Source organism: Lithobates pipiens, unplaced genomic scaffold (genome assembly GCF_037356315.1).
Source record: "Lithobates pipiens isolate NorthernLeopardFrog02 unplaced genomic scaffold, aLitPip1_a1.2 Scaffold_8, whole genome shotgun sequence".
In the NCBI taxonomy this organism is placed as follows: Eukaryota; Metazoa; Chordata; class Amphibia; order Anura; family Ranidae; genus Lithobates; species Lithobates pipiens.
In genome coordinates this window covers 594,399,765-594,417,209 of record NW_027507903.1, presented here as the reverse complement: position 1 = coordinate 594,417,209, position 17,445 = coordinate 594,399,765, and the positions used below count along the sequence as shown (strand labels likewise).

At 44.6% G+C, this 17,445-nt stretch overlaps 1 protein-coding gene across 1 annotated transcript in view; it reads right to left on the bottom strand.

The window, feature by feature from the left end:
* The window catches only part of LOC143961246 (complement C3-like), a 659,302-nt gene that overhangs the window by 35,939 nt on the left and 605,918 nt on the right, over positions 1-17,445 (bottom strand). Inside the window, exons 37-40 of the mRNA XM_077470481.1 lie at positions 13,999-14,088; positions 6,126-6,212; positions 5,964-6,047; positions 5,267-5,402 (exon numbers count right to left, since the gene is read on the bottom strand). Coding sequence (XP_077326607.1) covers positions 5,267-5,402; positions 5,964-6,047; positions 6,126-6,212; positions 13,999-14,088 — 397 coding nt within the window. The remainder of the gene's footprint in view (positions 1-5,266; positions 5,403-5,963; positions 6,048-6,125; positions 6,213-13,998; positions 14,089-17,445) is intronic.

Below are 17,445 nucleotides of genomic sequence, written 5' to 3'. Positions count from 1 at the left end.
GCGGTTTATGAGAACGAATGTGATTCGCACCGCACCCGCCGCACCCGCCGCAAATTCGCACGGGACCCTTTTTTTGGTCCGCAGCAGAATCGGATCGCATGGGTGTTCACACCATGCGATCCAAGTTTGCAGATCGCACTGCGATATGCGAACTGATCTGGGGGTGTCATTAACATTTCACTGACACTCCCAGCAGTTCGCATAGGGCAGTGTGAACTGCCGCCGGGAGGCATGCATTGCGGGAACCCGCCGCGGATTCGTGGCGTTCCCACATCGCTCCAGTGTGAACCCAGCCTAATACAGCGATCATTTTTCTGATCGCTGTATTAGTGTCACAGGTGACGCTAGTTAGGAAGGTAGATATTTAGGTTCGCCGCAGCTTTTTATAGCGCCAGGGACCCCCATATACTACCGCATAAAGCCCCCTGATTGCCCCCTAGTTAACCCTTTCACCAGTGATCACCATATAACTGTTACAGGTGACGCTGGTTGGTTAGTTATTTTTTTATAGTTTCAGGGCACCCGCCATTTATTACCTAATAAAGGTTTAACCCCCTGATCACCCGGCGGGTGTCATTTGTGACTGTAATAACTGTTAGGGCAGTTAGGGTTAGCCCCCTTTAGTTCTAATGTACCCCCCTAACCCCCCCAATAAAGGTTTAACCCCGTGATCCCCCCCCCCGTCGCCAGTGTCACTAAGGCTGGGTTCACATTGCAGCGGTTTATGAGAACGGATGGGATTCGCACCGCACTGCAGTGCAAATCACATCCGATCTCTGTGCGATTCGAGTTCAGCCATACAGATAGTATGGCTGAATTCGTGTCGCACCCGCCGCACCCGCCGCAAACTCGCACTGGACCCTTTTTTTGGTCCGCATTAGAATCGGATCGCATGGGTGTTCACACCATGCGATCCGAGTTTGCAGATCGCACTGCGATATGCGAACTGATCTGGGGGTGTCATTAACATTTCACTGACACTCCCAGCAGTTCGCATAGGGCAGTGTGAACTGCCGCCGGGAGGCATGCGATGCGGGAACCCGCCGCGGATTTGTGGCGTTCCTGCATCGCTCCAGTGTGAACCCAGCCTAATAAGCGATCGTTTTTCTGATCGCTGTATTAGTGTCACAGGTGACGCTAGTTAGGTAGGTAGGTATTTAGGTTCGCCGCAGCTTTTTATAGCGCCAGGGACCCCCATATACTACCGCATAAAGCCCCCTGATTGCCCCCTAGTTAACCCTTTCACCAGTGATCACCATATAACTGTTACAGGTGACGCTGGTTGGTTAGTTATTTTTTTGTAGTTTCAGGGCACCCGCCATTTATTACCTAGTCTCACTAGTGTACCCCTAAATTTAGGGGTGTCTACTTTCCAAAATGGGGTCATTTGGGGGGGGGGGTTGTGCCATCTTGGCATTTTATGGCCTTCAAAACTGTAACGCCCTTAGAAAGCCTGAAGGCGGTGCTTGGTTTTCGGGGCCCCGTACGCGGCTAGGCTCCCAAAAAGTCCCACATATGTGGTATCCCCGTACTCAAGAGAAGCAGCAGAATTTATTTTGGTGTGTCATTTCACATATGCCCATGGCATGTGTGAGCAATATATCATTTAGTGACAACTTTGTGAAAAAAGAAAAAAAAAAAAGTTTGTAATTTTCCCGCAACTTGTGGCAAAATATAAAATATTCCATGGACTCAACATGCCTCTCAGCAAATAGCTTGGGGTGTCTACTTTCTAAAATGGGGTCATTTGTGGGGGTTTTTTGCCATCTTGGCATTTTATGGCCTTCAAAACTGTAATAGGTAGTGAGGAGTGAAGTCAAATATTTACGCCCTTAGAAAACCTGAAGGCGGTTCTTGGCTTTTGTGGCCCCGTACGCGGCTAGGCTCCCAAAAAATCCCACACATGTGGTATCCCCGTACTCAGGAGAAGTAGCAGAATTTATTTTGGGGTGTCATTTCACATATGCCCATGGCATGTGTGAGCAATATATCATTTAGTGACAACTTTGTGAAAAAATTTTTTAAAAAAATTAAAGTTTGTAATTTTCCCGCAACTTGTGGCAAAATATAAAATATTCCATGGACTCAACATGCCTCTCAGCAAATAGCTTGGGGTGTCTACTTTCTAAAATGGGGTAATTTGTGGGGGTTTTGTGCCATCTTGGCATTTTATGGCCTTCAAAACTGTAATAGGTAGTGAGAAGTGAAATCAAAAATTTACGCCCTTAGAAAGCCTGAAGGCGGTGCTTGGTTTTCGGGGCCCCGTACGCGGCTAGGCTCCCAAAAAGTCCCACATATGTGGTATCCCCGTACTCAGGAGAAGCAGCAGAATTTATTTTGGGGTGTCATTTCACATATGCCCATAGCATGTGTGAGCAATATATCATTTAGTGACAACTTTGTGTAAAAAAAAAAAAATTTTTTTTTTTGTCATTATTCAATCGCTTGAGGCAAAAAAATAAAATATTCAATGGGCTCAACATGCCTCTTATCAATTTCCTTAGGGGGTCTACTTTCCAAAATGGGGTCATTTGGGGGGGTTTTGTACTGCCCTGCCATTTTAGCACCTCAAGAAATGAGATAGGCAGTCGTAAACTAAAAGCTGCGTAAATTCCAGAAAACGTACCTTAGTTTGTAGATGTGACAACTTTTGCGCAAACCAATAAATATACAGTTATTGACTTTTTTTTTACCAAAGACATGTGGCTGAATACATTTTGGCCTAAATGTATGACTAAAATTGAGTTTATTGGATTTTTCTAATAACAAAAAGTAGAAAATATCATTTTTTTTCAAAATTTGCAGTCTTTTTACGTTTATATCGCAAAAAATAAAAATCGCAGAGGCAATCAAATACCATCAAAAGAAAGCTCTATTTGTGGGAAGAAAAGGACGCAAATTTTGTTTGGGTACAACATTGCATGGCCGCGCAATTACCAGTTAAAGCAGCGCAGTGCCAAATTGTAAAAAGACCTCTGGTCATTGACCAGCAAAATGGTCCGGTCTGAAAGTGGTTAAGGGTGCACACAAATTTAAGGTTTGACATGTTGTGTACCTATTTACGTAAGTGAAACCTTGTCTTTTATATTTCAAGTTTAGTGTATTTTTTACGGTAATATTGTAAGGGTATTAAGAATTCCATTACAAAATTCTGCACCTGTGTCTTTGGACATTAGTTTCCATACCTCAAAGTCCCCCTTTTATCTCCTCAACTACTCCTCAATCCTCCTTTTTTAACTAGAGGGGAATTTTAAGTTTCTCTGGCAGACATGATGGGAAAAGCCTCTGCTCTCTTCGAAACCGCAGGATGCACAAGCCATGCCATCAGCCAGTATCACCTGCTGAGTCATTGTCTTACTCAATCATAGCATTGTTGCTTTTATATGAAGATGAATAAGATATGTAGAACCCTCTAGTGTGTGTTATTAGTAGTGAGAGTAGGTAAAGGAAATTCTGGCTCTGGGATAAACCTAAGTAACTGAATCTGGGTCAGGTTTATTAAAAGCCAGGGCTGGATGACTTATCCTGGCAGCTCTCCGTGCTTCCCCGTTTCTAGAACATTGGAGAATGTCTTGAATATTTATGGGCCCTCGGGCAATCCCCCAAGATGCGTCTGGTAGGGGTCGAGAAAGCCAATAAATAGATTTGGGCCATGCCAGGCAGGGGAGTCGGGTGGAAGATGGAGAAGCAGTGCTGAGGAGAGGCTTCAGTGGCCCTTGAGGGACCCCTGAAGGAGAAGGTTTTAGCTCAGGCTGGAGCTCAGGATAGCTGGGCTGGAAGGATCCCACCATAGGATGCAGTTGGAGGGATTCATGCTAGAGAGGCAGCATGATAGAGCAAGCAGGGACAGTGAGTAGATCAGCACGGTGCAGGGACAAGACAAGGGGAGAGACTTTCAGCTATAACAGTGCTCTCTTGAAGACCACGGTGTGCCAAGTCTTCAGCTAACCTTGCCCTGGAGTATCTCCATGTGTGTGTGCCAGTCAGGAAGACTGGGGGAAGCAAGCAGCCAAGTGGACTGGTGGCAGCTAGGCAGGCTGGCAGTCTTCTTCTGCGGTAGAACTGGGCTCAGTGTCTTCTACAGGAAGGCAAAAGGCGATGCTTTTCACTCCACAATGTACTAAAATTTTTCCACGCAGGGATGGGATGTTCCTAGCCTGTAATGGGCTACTGCTGAATTGTCAAGACTGTTAATTCCCTGGAGTGATCTGTGGGTGCTGTAAATAGTGAACCATGTTTGTGCAAGAGGAAGAAAGAAGAGGATCTTCATGTAAATAGGGAAGAAGTTGTCCCCTTATGTTCTTGTTCTAGACATTATCCAAGTTTGACATCCCATAATTCCCTACCCCATTCAAGTTATCATCCCCTAATAAAATAACAAAAACAAGCCAAAGACTGTTTTCTGTGTCTGAGCGAATGAAGGAAATGCTAAAGCGATTGGTTGTGCAACAGTGGGTACCCAGATACCAGCAACTCCTGTGGGGATAGTGCTACAGAAGGATTTTCTCATGGCTAATACATCTGCAAGATGGATCTCAGAGCTGCCTGCATTATTCTGTGAAAAAACCCATTCTCTTTCTTCAAAAATACATGGTGGTTTTGAGGCCTTGGGCCTCTTTTTTACCTAAGGTGGTTCCCTCCTTCCACCTTAATATACACATTGTGCTGTTTTCTTTTTGTTTTGCTTGAAACCCCCACCACTGAGATGTCCCTACATTGTCTATGCAGTGTGAGTTTATCTCTCAGCCACTACTTCCATCCAAACTTTGGAATCTCCATTTGCACAGCATGCAGTCTCTCACAATGGTTGTCCTGCATGTCATTATACCATCCGTTTTCTAGATATGTTATTACTATGGCTTACACACTGAAGGATAGGACTCCTTTCTCTGTTAAGACACACTTGACTCTTTCAATTTGTACCACTTTAGCTTTTCAGAACAAGGTGTCTGTTTCTCAGATTTGCAAGGCTGCCAGCTGGCCCTCAGTTCGCATGGTTGTGAAGATTTACCATGCGGCTGTTTGGACCTCTGCTGATGCCATCTTTGGCTGGTAAGCTGCTTCAAGCTGCTTTTTGAGTTAGGATCCTGATTGCCTTGTTTTGGGCTTGTTGGCATGTTTGCCATGTTGCTCCACCCTCAGATTTTGTTGGGAAATGTCCCATTATCAAGACCTGAAGGAGCTTATGCCATGTACTGTATGATTAAGAAAAAAAATCCTTATTTCCTGAGTATGCTTTAACACACGATTGGACTATGGAACTTACCCAGAGGGTTGGCTCCAAAGGTCTCCCTGGACACCCCAGATTAGGTACTGTCGTCCTTTTTTTAGATCCAAGGATTTACGACACTTTGCATGACTAATAAAAATCCTTTGATTGCCTTCAACAATTTCATCTGTACCTGTTGCCACAAAAAAAAAAAATCAAGAGAAAATTATAAATAAAATACCAAAACCATAATATGCTATTATATAAGATATTAAATGGTTCAATCCACCTAAAAACTAACAATTTCTTAGAGCTGTTGGTGGATTTTCTGGGTCTGCCAACCTGTTGTAGCTATTATGAAGGGATTCAACTCTTCACATTGTGGAGAATGTAATAGAAGAGTTGTGACACAAAAAGGAACAGCCCAAACTAAAGTCAGACCTATGACTCTCCAATCAGACAGGATCATGAGCTTTGGCTACTTTCTAAAAATATAACTTTAAGGGTTTGCACAGTTTTTGGTTTAATATGCACAGGATGTATTTGCAGATTTAAACTGAAAAATAAGTTCAGTTGGGTTTTAATAAGTCATTATCAAAACTGTCACTTTTTCTCTTTCTACCGCTCATCATTGCCTCTATTATTTATTATCAATGGCCATCTTCATCATCATCAGCCAACATTATCAACTAAACATAATCCCTATGGTTATCTTTATTATCTTCATGTGTGATTTTTTTTCTTGTTTACCTACCTCGCTTGATGACCCTGACTATGGTCATCATATAATTGTCATAGTTGTCATTTGGATCAACTTCATCTATTCTTGCCTTGTATACTGTCAAGAAAAAAAAGAACTTTGTCAACATCAGCAGCTGATAATGGCATATGATGAGCATTTTGGAAGGTGTCTCACCATAGTCCACTCCTTGTCCACAAGCTCTGTTCAATCTATCCTGTGCATCAAACTCATCTTCCAGTTGTTGCTGCAAAAAACAGTTTGCTGCAAAAAAAAAAAAAAAAAATTGCCAATTGTAAGCTATATTGTTTAATGTTTCAGGAACACCTAGGCAGACTGTTTATCTTCTACCACAGAGACATGCTCAATCCTGCCAGAAATGTTGTAAGTTGATTCTTACAAATTTTTGCACTCTAACCAGTTAATATTGTTGCCAGCTAACTTTAAGGACAGCAGGACACCATGTTATGAAGAAGAGGAGAGGGGGATGCATTTTGTAGCCCCGTTAGTAGCGGCCACTCCATTAGGGGCGCAGGGGAGCCACCCTCCTAATCTACATGCAGGGTGATGGATGCATTGATTCCAATGGGGATCTTTTTTTTAGAAACACATGTTTACATCCTGAGGCTCTAATTGGCTTAAAAAAATGGTGGGCTCGGGATGCTTAGCACTGCGCCCTGAACCCACCCAGTTGTGTGATAATAGCAAATCAATATTTGCTATTGTCTTCCTGATTCTCCTCCTGGTCAGTTAGGAACCGGTTCTTGAGACCTGATTGGGTGGGAGTCCTTAGACCCGATTGGCCGCAAGTCCTAACTCCTGATTTGCTGGGAGGAGAAGCGACTGCCGGGACTCGAGACGCAAAGGGAAAGCCCTGAAGCCACAAAATGGATGGGGCAAGTGCAGGGCTGGCCAGGGGCCTGCTGGGGGACGGAAGAGCGATCGATTGACGGGGAGCGGCAATCATCTAATTTACGGGGGAGCGGCAATCAATCGGTTGAGCGAGTGCTGTGGTTTATGTGGTTGGTTGGCAGGCTGGGGGGGCCGCCAACCAATGAGTCCTGTCCTATGGTGATTTTGTTACTCCTCTATAGCTGGAGTACAGCGAGTGAGCATTGTTAGCCTAGTACAGGAAGTGTGTTACTAGCAATATCACCAGGTAAAAAGAAAAAGGAAAAAAAAAATGCTGAAAAATGTAATGTAATGTAGTTGCCACATCTAAAGGATGCTAAGCTGCAATACAATGTTCTCGGGGTATTATGTGACTTAACTAATTTTCATAAACAATTGCACAAATAAAAAACTAACCCAAAACTACTTCTTCAAAGCCTACAAAAACTGGAATTTACTACATTAAGACAGATGATAAACAAGATTAAAGTGGTTGTAAACCCTCTGGGACCACTGTTACCTACAGGTAAGCCTAGATTAAGGCTTACCTGTAGGTGCAACAAATATATTTGCAAAAGACTGTCACCGATGTCTATGGCACATGCGCCGTAGACAGTGGCGCGCAGGCGCACTGAGCATGCTAACGGCGATCATGGCGTTAGTGGCGGCTCCCATGCATATGTGCGGGAGTGACACCATCGCGGCTCCAGCCAGTCACAGCACCGGAGCTGCGAAACCCAGAAGTCACTCCGGGATAGATGGCGATGATGAAGGAGAAGAACGAGGGTCACTTCGGGGGCTTCCATCTCAGGTAAGTTATTCATAATAAGCTAGTATGCTATGCATACTAGCTCATTATCCCTTTGCCTTAAAGGGTGTGCTTTTTTTTCTTTGCCTGCCTTTACTTCCTCTTTAAAGAAGAAGTGTTCAACCCAATAAATGTGGTCTGTACAAGATGCCATAAACCAGTTCAAATATACTGACACTTGACTTGCCAAAAGCACTCGACTTGATAAAAAAAAACTAAAAAACTAAAACATAACTATTAATGCTAAGCATATCAAAATGTCATCATTTAATTTTACAATTGTAATAAATATTTGCCTAGTTATATATTGCTATATACACTGAGCAAAATTCACGATTCGCCAAACCAGCGGACTTATGTCGCTGTTCGCGGCGGACATATTCATTTACATTGTGAAGGATTTTGACCCATGACACATCCATCATGGGGAAATGGAAAGCCAATTGAGATATTTCAGCACATGGACATACCCCCTACCTTTTAAATAGACCTGATCTGGCGGCCATTTTACATTCTGTCTTTTGTCAGTGTAGGGATAGGATGCTGTGTGGAGCAGGGACAGTCAGTCTGTAATCACTACTAGCTATTACTATGAGGTCCACAAAAGTCCTTTTATAGGTGTACAGTATATAGGGTTGTAATACACTTATAATATACTTTCTTTCAAATATAGAAAGCATATTGTAGTGCACTGCAGTGCTGACCGATTCTGATCGTCCGGTGTCATCCAGCATCAGGGAATGCCTAGACAGACAGGTGTTCGATACATCGGTTAACGGCCGATGTGGACGCTCTGAGAAGTGATGAACCCCTGGACTACTGGGTGGGCAGGCTTCACCTCTGGCCAGAGCTTGCACAATTTGCAATGGAACTGTTGGCTTGCCCCTCGTCCAGTGTCCTGTCTGAAAGGACGTTTAGCGCAGCAGGGGGATAGTGACCGATAAGTGTACTCGCCTAGCTCACGACAGTGTTGACTACCTCACATTTATAAAAATCAATGAGGCATGGATCTCGGAGGAATTCAACACATGTGACCAGTAGACCATGTATATGCATAACTCTATAAACAATTTATATAATCTAGCATACTTGTACAAAAAAAGCACACCATACTATAAGCCCCTACCCTCCTGTTTGAAGAGGTTGAGGGGTGTCATATTTTTGGGTCCCGCAGCGGGTTGCTGGTGTCAGTGCTGGTGTCAGTGCTCTCTATCATGGTGCTGGTGTGGTGTCAGTGCTCTCTATCACGGTGCTGGTGTCAGTGCTCTCTATCTCGGTGCTGGTGTCAGTGCTCTCTATCTCGGTGCTGGTGTCAGTGCTCTCTATCACGGTGCTGGTGCCAGTGCTCTCTATCTCGGTGCTGGTGTCAGTGCTCTCTATCACGGTGCTGGTGTCAGTGCTCTCTATCTCGGTGCTGGTGTCAGTGCTCTCTATCTCGGTGCTGGTGTCAGTGCTCTCTATCTCGGTGCTGGTGTCAGTGCTCTCTATCTCGGTGCTGGTGTCAGTGCTCTCTATATCGGTGCTGGTGTCAGTGCTCTCTATCATGGTGCTGGTGTCAGTGCTCTCTATCTCTGTGCTGGTGTCAGTGTTCTCTATCACGGTGCTGTTGTCAGTGCTCTCTATCTCCGTGCTGGTGTCAGTGCTCTCTATCATGGTGCTGGTGTCAGTGCTCTCTCTCGGTGCTGGTGTCAGTGCTCTCTATCACGGTGCTGTTGTCAGTGCTCTCTATAATGGTGCTGGTGTCAGTGCTCTCTATCATGGTGCTGGTGTCAGTGCTCTCTCTCGGTGCTGGTGTCAGTGCTCTCTATAATGGTGCTGGTGTCAGTGCTCTCTCTCGGTGCTGGTGTCAGTGCTCTCTATTTCTGTGCTGGTGTCAGTGCTCTCTATTTCTGTGCTGGTGTCAGTGCTCTCTATCTCTGTGCTGGTGTCAGTTCCCTCTATCATGGTGCTGGTGTCAGTGCTCTCAATCTCGGTGCTGGTGTGGTGTCAGTGCTCTCTATCACGGTGCTGGTGTCAGTGCTCTCTATCACTGTGCTGGTGTCAGTGCTCTCTATCTCGGTGCTGGTGTCAGTGCTCTCTATCTCGGTGCTGGTGTCAGTGCTCTCTATCACGGTGCTGGAGTCAGTGCTCTCTATCACGGTGCTGGTGTCAGTGCTCTCTATCTTGGTGCTGGTGTCAGTGCTCTCTATCACGGTGCTGATGTCAGTGCTCTCTATATTGGTGCTGGTGTCAGTGCTCTCTATCACGGTGCTGGTGTCAGTGCTCTCTATCACGGTGCTGGTGTCGGTTGTCTCTATCACAGTGCTGGTGTCAGTGCTCTCTATCTCGGTGCTGGTGTCAGTGCTCTCTATCTCGGTGCTGGTGTCAGTGCTCAGTCTCTATTGCGGTGCTGGTGTCAGTGTTCTATCTCAGTGCTGGTGTCAGTGAGGGAGATAGCAGCGGAGAAGCCAATCAGCAGGCAGTGCCAGCACCATGGCTGAGGATCAGCACTGTACTGGCACCTCCAGACCACCGCAGTGGAGCCCTGCATAGGTGGGGGTAAGGGCCGGGCAGAGGGAGGGGCTCAAGCACAGGTTGGCACTCTGGGACACTGGCACAGGACTGCGCTGCCCTAACTGTTGCACTGATCATCTCCTGCACCCCCTTCATAGCCTGCCCTGACCTTGCCTCTCCTCCATGGCCTTCATGTGCTCCTGAATTGTCAAAATTTCACAGATAAATAAAGAATGCTTGTCGTTGTCGATCCCAGATTCACTTAATACTTCTGGTATGTCAGTGTCCATGTTGTGGGACTATGTGTGCACAGCTAGTAAGTATTTTGTGGCTGAAAATATGATCTGGAGGTTTTTAAGGTTCGCCTGGCATTAAAGTGAATGGGATCCATTTGGGCACGTTCACGGTTTGCGTTCGCGAAACGTCCCGTCGGAAGTTCGTCCATCACTAGTGCCAAATTCTCTGAAACGCCTCTGGAGACGGGTGTCATAAAGCTTCTCATTTTAGAGTGGCCTTTTATGCCTGTGCAATAATCATGCTGTTGATGTGCCACACCCGTGAGGTGGATGGATTATCTTGGCAAAAGAGAAGTGCTCACTAAGAGCCGTTCACACTGAGGCAGCTCGACTGGCAGCGCGACTGCCTCAGGCGACCGGGATCCGACTTTAGCAGCGGCTTGCAAAATGACTTCTGTATAGAAGTCAATGCAAGTCGCCCCAAAAGTCGTACAGGAACCTTTTTCTAAGTCGGAGCGACTTGAGTCGCTCCGATTAGAACAGCTCCATTGCACAGAACAGGACACGACTTGTCAGGCGGCTAAGTCACCTGACGAGGCACCCCTGTGTGAACCAGCTCTTACACAGATTTAGACAGATTTGTGAATAATATTTGAGAGAAATAAGCCTTTTGTGTACATAGAAAAGGTCGAAGATCTGTGTTATGATAAATAGGGGCAAACACAAAAGTGTTGCATTTATAATTTTACTCAGTGTAGAAGACTTAGCCCTTGTACACACGATCAAAGATTCCGATGGTATGTGTCCGATCGGAGAGTTTTGTCGGATATTCCGACTGTGTGTGGTCTGCATCGGACTGTTTCCGTCGGAATATCCGTCGGACCAAATTTTCCAACTTGCCGGAAATATTTTCCGACAAAATGCTCCGATCAGACATATTCCGATCATGTGTAGAGAATTCCGATCGGACAAAGTGCCACACATGCTCAGATCAAATTCCTAGACCAAAGCTATTGGCTACTAGCCTGAACGTAGTCCCGTCGTAACGAAATAACGTCATCACGTTCTGAACGATCGGAGTTTCCGATAACTTCGTACGACTGTGTGTATACAACAGTTTCAGACAAAATCCGTCGGACAAAATCCGACGTATTTGGTTGTCGGAATCTCTGACCGTGTGTACAAGGGCTTACTGTTAGAAAATAATGAAAATGGTGGCCTATGTGAGGAGAAAGATTTATTGAACACTGGCAAATATCAAATGCACTGTCAATGACTACAGTGAGAATTATGCAGGAAAAGCAATCGATGCACACTGATGCCTTTGACAAAATCAGAATCTGTGCAACATTCCCAGGCACTCAGGCTATGGCATATGCTTAGCTTTGGTGGTATTTTTTATACAGGCTGCAGAAAATGTGTTAATAGCAAAGCCAACATTTTCCATGAAATATAAATATCAAGAACCCTTGCGCACAACACTTTGAAAAAAAATATTTGCATACAAATACAAATAAATATATGTGAAGAATTGTATTGCTGCTACCTACTCTTATATGCTAGAAAAACGCAATCTGAATTGATCCAGCACCACACATAATATGTCACTCTAATCTATCATATAATCAAACGTCAAATGCTATAAACAAATGTGCAAATCATCAACAATATGTAAGTCCTCAAACAAGTCCACCATTAAATAAATGCATACGTAAAAGTTGAAAGGAAGAAAAAGTCCACGGGTTGTGTGTTACCTGGAAAGTTCACTTCTCTAAAACTGGTCACCAAATTCATTCTTCTATTATGTTCACCATATCTGATTGCCCACCACCTTTAGCAGCTCACCTCCCAATTTGACCTATGAATAATAGGTCTCATGCACCTGTCCCTTTGAGGGTAAATCTGTGGCTGTGGTCAGATTCCTTAATGGAATTTTTTTCTAGATTACTTCCACCTGCATGTGGTATTCACAAACTCAACCATTATATATTCAGAGATAAAGCACACCCGGCATCATAGTGCTTTCCATAAAAAAATTGTTACATTTTTTAAAATTGTATCAAAGAAACACTCAGAATTTAAAAGTACACTATACGTTGGTGCACGATAGAACAACAGCATATTTAATTATATAATCCACCATATGACTCCCACATAGCAAATGGCAGTTACCTCCATGGATTACACATAAACTCATTGCTGACACTCATCCTGCATCACTGTCTCGCCCCTTACGCATTATGCCATGAGTGCGGCTTCCTCAGAGGGATAGAAACCGTGTGACGCAATGCTGGCTTTAAAAAGACCTAGAATGTCAACTCTGCAAAATGTAAATGCTCTAGGTCTCTATAAAGCCATGGCTCCAATCCCCTTGAGGAAGCCACACCTGTGTCATAACATGTAGGGGATGGAGAAAGTGACACAGGACGAGTGTCAGCATCTAATGAATGTGTAATTCAAGATGGTAACTGTCATATGCTATGTGGGAGTCAGTAACCTTTGGGGACAGCGGTTAGCTATTCACCCACAAGCTGAAGCCTCCATTGGAGATGATCTACATGGTGGAGTATATAACAGTGGAGTTGGTGAACATTTTCCATGAGCCTCTAAGCCCCTGTACACACGGTCGGAGATCTCCACAACCAAATTCGTCGGATTTTGCCCGTCAGATTTTGTCCGTCAGATCTTGTCCGAAACTGTTGCATACACACGGTCGGACAAAGTTGTCGAAAATCCGATCTTTCAGAACGTGATGACGTAATTTCGTTACGATGGGACTACATTCAGGCTAGTAGCCAATAGCTTTGATGTAGGAATTTGATCTGAGTATGCGTGGCACTTGGTCCGATCAAAATTCTCTACACATGATCGGAGTATGTCCGACCGGCCCAGTTGGTCTGGAAATATTTCCAACATGTTGGAAAATGGGGTCCGACGGATATTCCGACGGCATCAATCCGATGCATACCACACACAGTCGGATTATCCGACGACACGGTCTGATAGGACACATTCCGACGGATTCTCCGACCGTGTGTACAAGGGCTAAGAGTTTTCAGATGTCAAACAAGCTGATTGAATCTAGGTTGTGCCCAAGTGCCCAGAAATTGCTTTATCTACCTCTAGTTGTAGGAGCCAGTCATCAAGAGACAAATTGTATTCTTAGGAAGTACAAATTTTGGAGCCCACACCAGCTCCTTCATCAAGCAGACAGTAACATTTGCTATTTCATCACTGCAGCACTTGCTTATATTAGGACACAAACTGTTTGGAATTCCCCAAACCCTTTTCACTTTTCCAATAATTAATAAACACCCACATATTAGTTTCTCTAATTGACATTTTTTTTTTTTGCCCTCTGTGTCCCATTTGGGAGATCTCAGTTCACCTTCTGTTCTGTGGACAAAACAGAAAGTGAAAAGTAACTGTTAAAGTAACGGACATCCCATCTTACAAAAATTGTTACTGGAACAAGTGTCCCTATTGAAAGATTTCCCCTTTAATCCTGTTCTGGAGACAATTTGTTTTATTTTGGATAGATGGCATCTAGTTTGATGCGTTCTGCTGCATTTGTTTTATGTTTTCCACAATGAGAACTAAATAGCAGATTTGTACTCCTTACCCTCTGCACATCGACACACCTCCCCCCGGCAGATCTTGCCAAGCATGGCACTGCCTTCTTCTACGTGGTAGAATTTAGTGCAGCGGTTTTCTGTAAAGACAAAAAAGAAAAGGTTCAATTCTACTATAACATCTTAGGACTTTCCTGTTTGTTTTTTTTATTAGAAGGTCAAGCAACTTGAGGAGACCTCTGATGTTTGCTGGAACCTTTGGATTTGTAACTTTATCACAGACAGGGAACATTGTTAATGATTCTGTGTACACTGTTAAAGTGACCAGTAAAAGTGTCAGTGCTATGAATACAGTATACAGTATCTCACAAAAGTGAGTACACCCCTCACATTTTTGTAAATATTTTATTATATCTTTTCATGTGACAACACTGAAGAAATTACACTTTGCTACAATCTAAAGTAGTGAGTGTACAGCTTGTATAACAGTGTAAATTTGCTGTCCCCTCAAAATAACTCAACACACAGTCATTAATGTCTTAACCACTGGCAAAGAAAGTAAGTACACCCCTAAGTGAAAATGTCCAAATTGGGACCAATTAGCCATTTCACTCCCTGATGTCATGTGACTCATTATTGCGACAAGGTCTCAGGTGTGAATGGGGAGCAGGTGTGTTACAATCGGTGTTATCGATCTCACTCTCTCATACTGGTCACTTGAAGTTCAACATGGCACAGCAATGCAAAGGACTCTCTGAGGATCTGAAAAAAAGAATTGTTGCCCTAAATATAGATGGCCTAGGCTATAAGAAGATTGCCAAAACCAAAAAAATGAGCAGCAGCATGGTGGCCAAGACCATACAGTGGTTTAACAGGACAGGTTCCACTCAGAACAGGCCTCGCCATGGCCGACCAAAGAAGTTGAGTGCTTGTACTCAGCGTCATATCCAGAGGTTGACTTTGGGAAATAGACGTATGAGTGCTGCCAGCATTGCTGCAGAGGTTGAAGGGGTGGGGGGTCAGCCTGTCAGTGCTCAGACCATATGCTACACACTGCATCAAATTGGTCTGCATGGCTGTCGTTCCAGAAGGAAGCCTCTTCTAAAGATGATGCACAAGAAAGCCCGCAAACAGTTTGCTGAAGACAAGCAGACTAAGGACATGGATTACTGGAACTGCTGACCGCTGCACAAATACTGTGTGACAAAATATTGAAACGATCGCCATTTTATTCTCTATGGTCTCTGCTAAAAAAAATACAATATAATGTTTGGGGGGTTCTAAGTAATTTCCTGGCAAAAAATACTGATTCAAACTTTTAAACAAAAAGTTTGAGAAAAGACCTGGTTTTCAAGTGGTTAAATTAATCATTATATCAGATGACTATATAGTTTTTTTTTGTGAAGTTTATTAATTAAATCAAATTTTACATTACAAGGTATACAGAACTGTGTCATAAAAATATTGCAGTGTTATGCCCTGTACAACACGGTCAGACTTTCCGACGACAAAATCCGTCTGATTTTTTTCTGACGGATTTTGGCCCAAACTTGTCTAGCATACACACGGTCACACAAAGTTGTCGGAAAATCCGATCGTTCTGAACACGGTGACGTAGAACACGCACGACGGGACAATAAATGGGCCAGTAGCCAATAGCTTTAGTTTCATCATTTATTCTGAGCATGCGTGACACTTTGTCCGTCTGATTTATCTACACACGATTAGAATTTAAACGATCGGATTTTCTTGTTGGAAAATTCTAGATCCTGCTCTCAAACTTTGTGTGTTGGAAATTCTGACAAAAAAAGTCAGATGGAACCCACACACAATCGGATTTTCCGACAACACGATCCAATCCCACATTTTCCGTGTGTACAGGGCATAAGTGTTAGGTTTCATGCACACGGATGTTTTTACAGCCGCTTTTTTGAGCGTTTTTTGCAGCTTAAAAACGCCTGTCCATGTTAGTCTATGGCTTCATGCCCACCTAGGCATTTTTGAGCTGTAAATGGCATATGCATTTTTAAGCTGTAAAAAAAAAAAAAAAAACAGGACCAGTGCGTTCTGAGGCTCCAGCGTTAGAGCTGTAAAAATGTCAGTTGCCGGCAAAAGGTGTTAAATGTGAATTAACGAGGCTTAACGCTGTGTTAAGCCTCGTCCGGTGTTTCTGTCTCTATTCCAAACCAATGGTTCCCTATGGGAGCCCATTGATTTGAATAGAAGTCGTACCAGAAGTCGGATCAAGATGATCCAACTTGCGGTGCGACTTGCGTACTGAGACTCTTGAAGGGGAACACCGCGGAAATTAATAAAAAAAATTAGCATGAGCTTCCCCCCAGGACGATACCAGGCCCTTCAGTCTGGTATGGATCTTAAGGGGAACTCCCCACACCAAAAAAAACCGGCATGGGGGGTCCCCCCTAAGATCCATACCAGACCTTTATCCGAGCACACAGCCCGGCCGGACAGTAAAGGGGGAGGGGACAACCGAGCACCCCCCCCCTCCTGAGCCGTACCAGGCCGCATGCCCTCAACATGGGGGGGTAGGTGCTTTGGGGAAGGGGGGTGGCCCCACCCCAAAGCACCTTGTCCCCATGTTGATGAGGACAAGGGCCTCTTCCCGACAACCCTGGCCGTTGGTTGTCGGGGTCTGCGGGCAGGGGGCTTATCGGAATCCAGGAACCCCCTTTAGTAAGGGGGCCCCTAGATCCCAGCCCCCCATCCTATGTAAATGAGTAAGGGGTACTTCGTATCCATTCACCTGGGGAAAAAAAGAAGACCCCCGGAGCTGATTAATAAATTACTTTAAAAATCTGTAGTGTGTTTTTTTCTTGACATTTTTTTTCCCCTGGTGAATGGGTAGGGGTACGTTGTACCCCATACTCATTCACATAGGGTGCGGGGCCGGGATCTGGGGGTTTTCCGATAAGCCCCCCGCCCCGACAACCAACGGCCAGGGTTGTTGGGAAGAGGCCCTTGTCCTCATCAACAAGGGGACAAGGTGCTTTGGGGTGGGGGGGCCGCAGGGCCGTCCCCTTCCCCAAAGCACCTACCCCCATGTTGAGGGCATGTGGCCTGGTACGGCTCAGGAGGGGGGCGCTTGCTTGTCCCCACTCCCTTTCCTGTCCGGGTTCCTCCTAAGATCCATACCAGACCAAAGGGCCTGGTATCCTCCTGGGGGGAACCTCACGCAAAGTTTTTTTTTAATTTCCACGGGGTTCCCCTTCAAGATTCTCAGCACATAAGTCTCACCGCAAGTCGGATCATCTTGGTACGACTTCTATTCAAATCAATGGGCTCCCATAGGGAGCCATTGGTTTTTGAATAGAGACAGAGAAACATGGTTGAAAGCTAGCATGGCTTAACGTGCATTGAATTCAACGCAAAACGAGGAAAAAATCGTGTTTTTAACGCTGCTTTTTTCCTGGCGTCTGTACTAGCTTTACAGCCCCTTTTTTTAAATGTCCATGTGAATGAGTGGATGAGTGGATAGT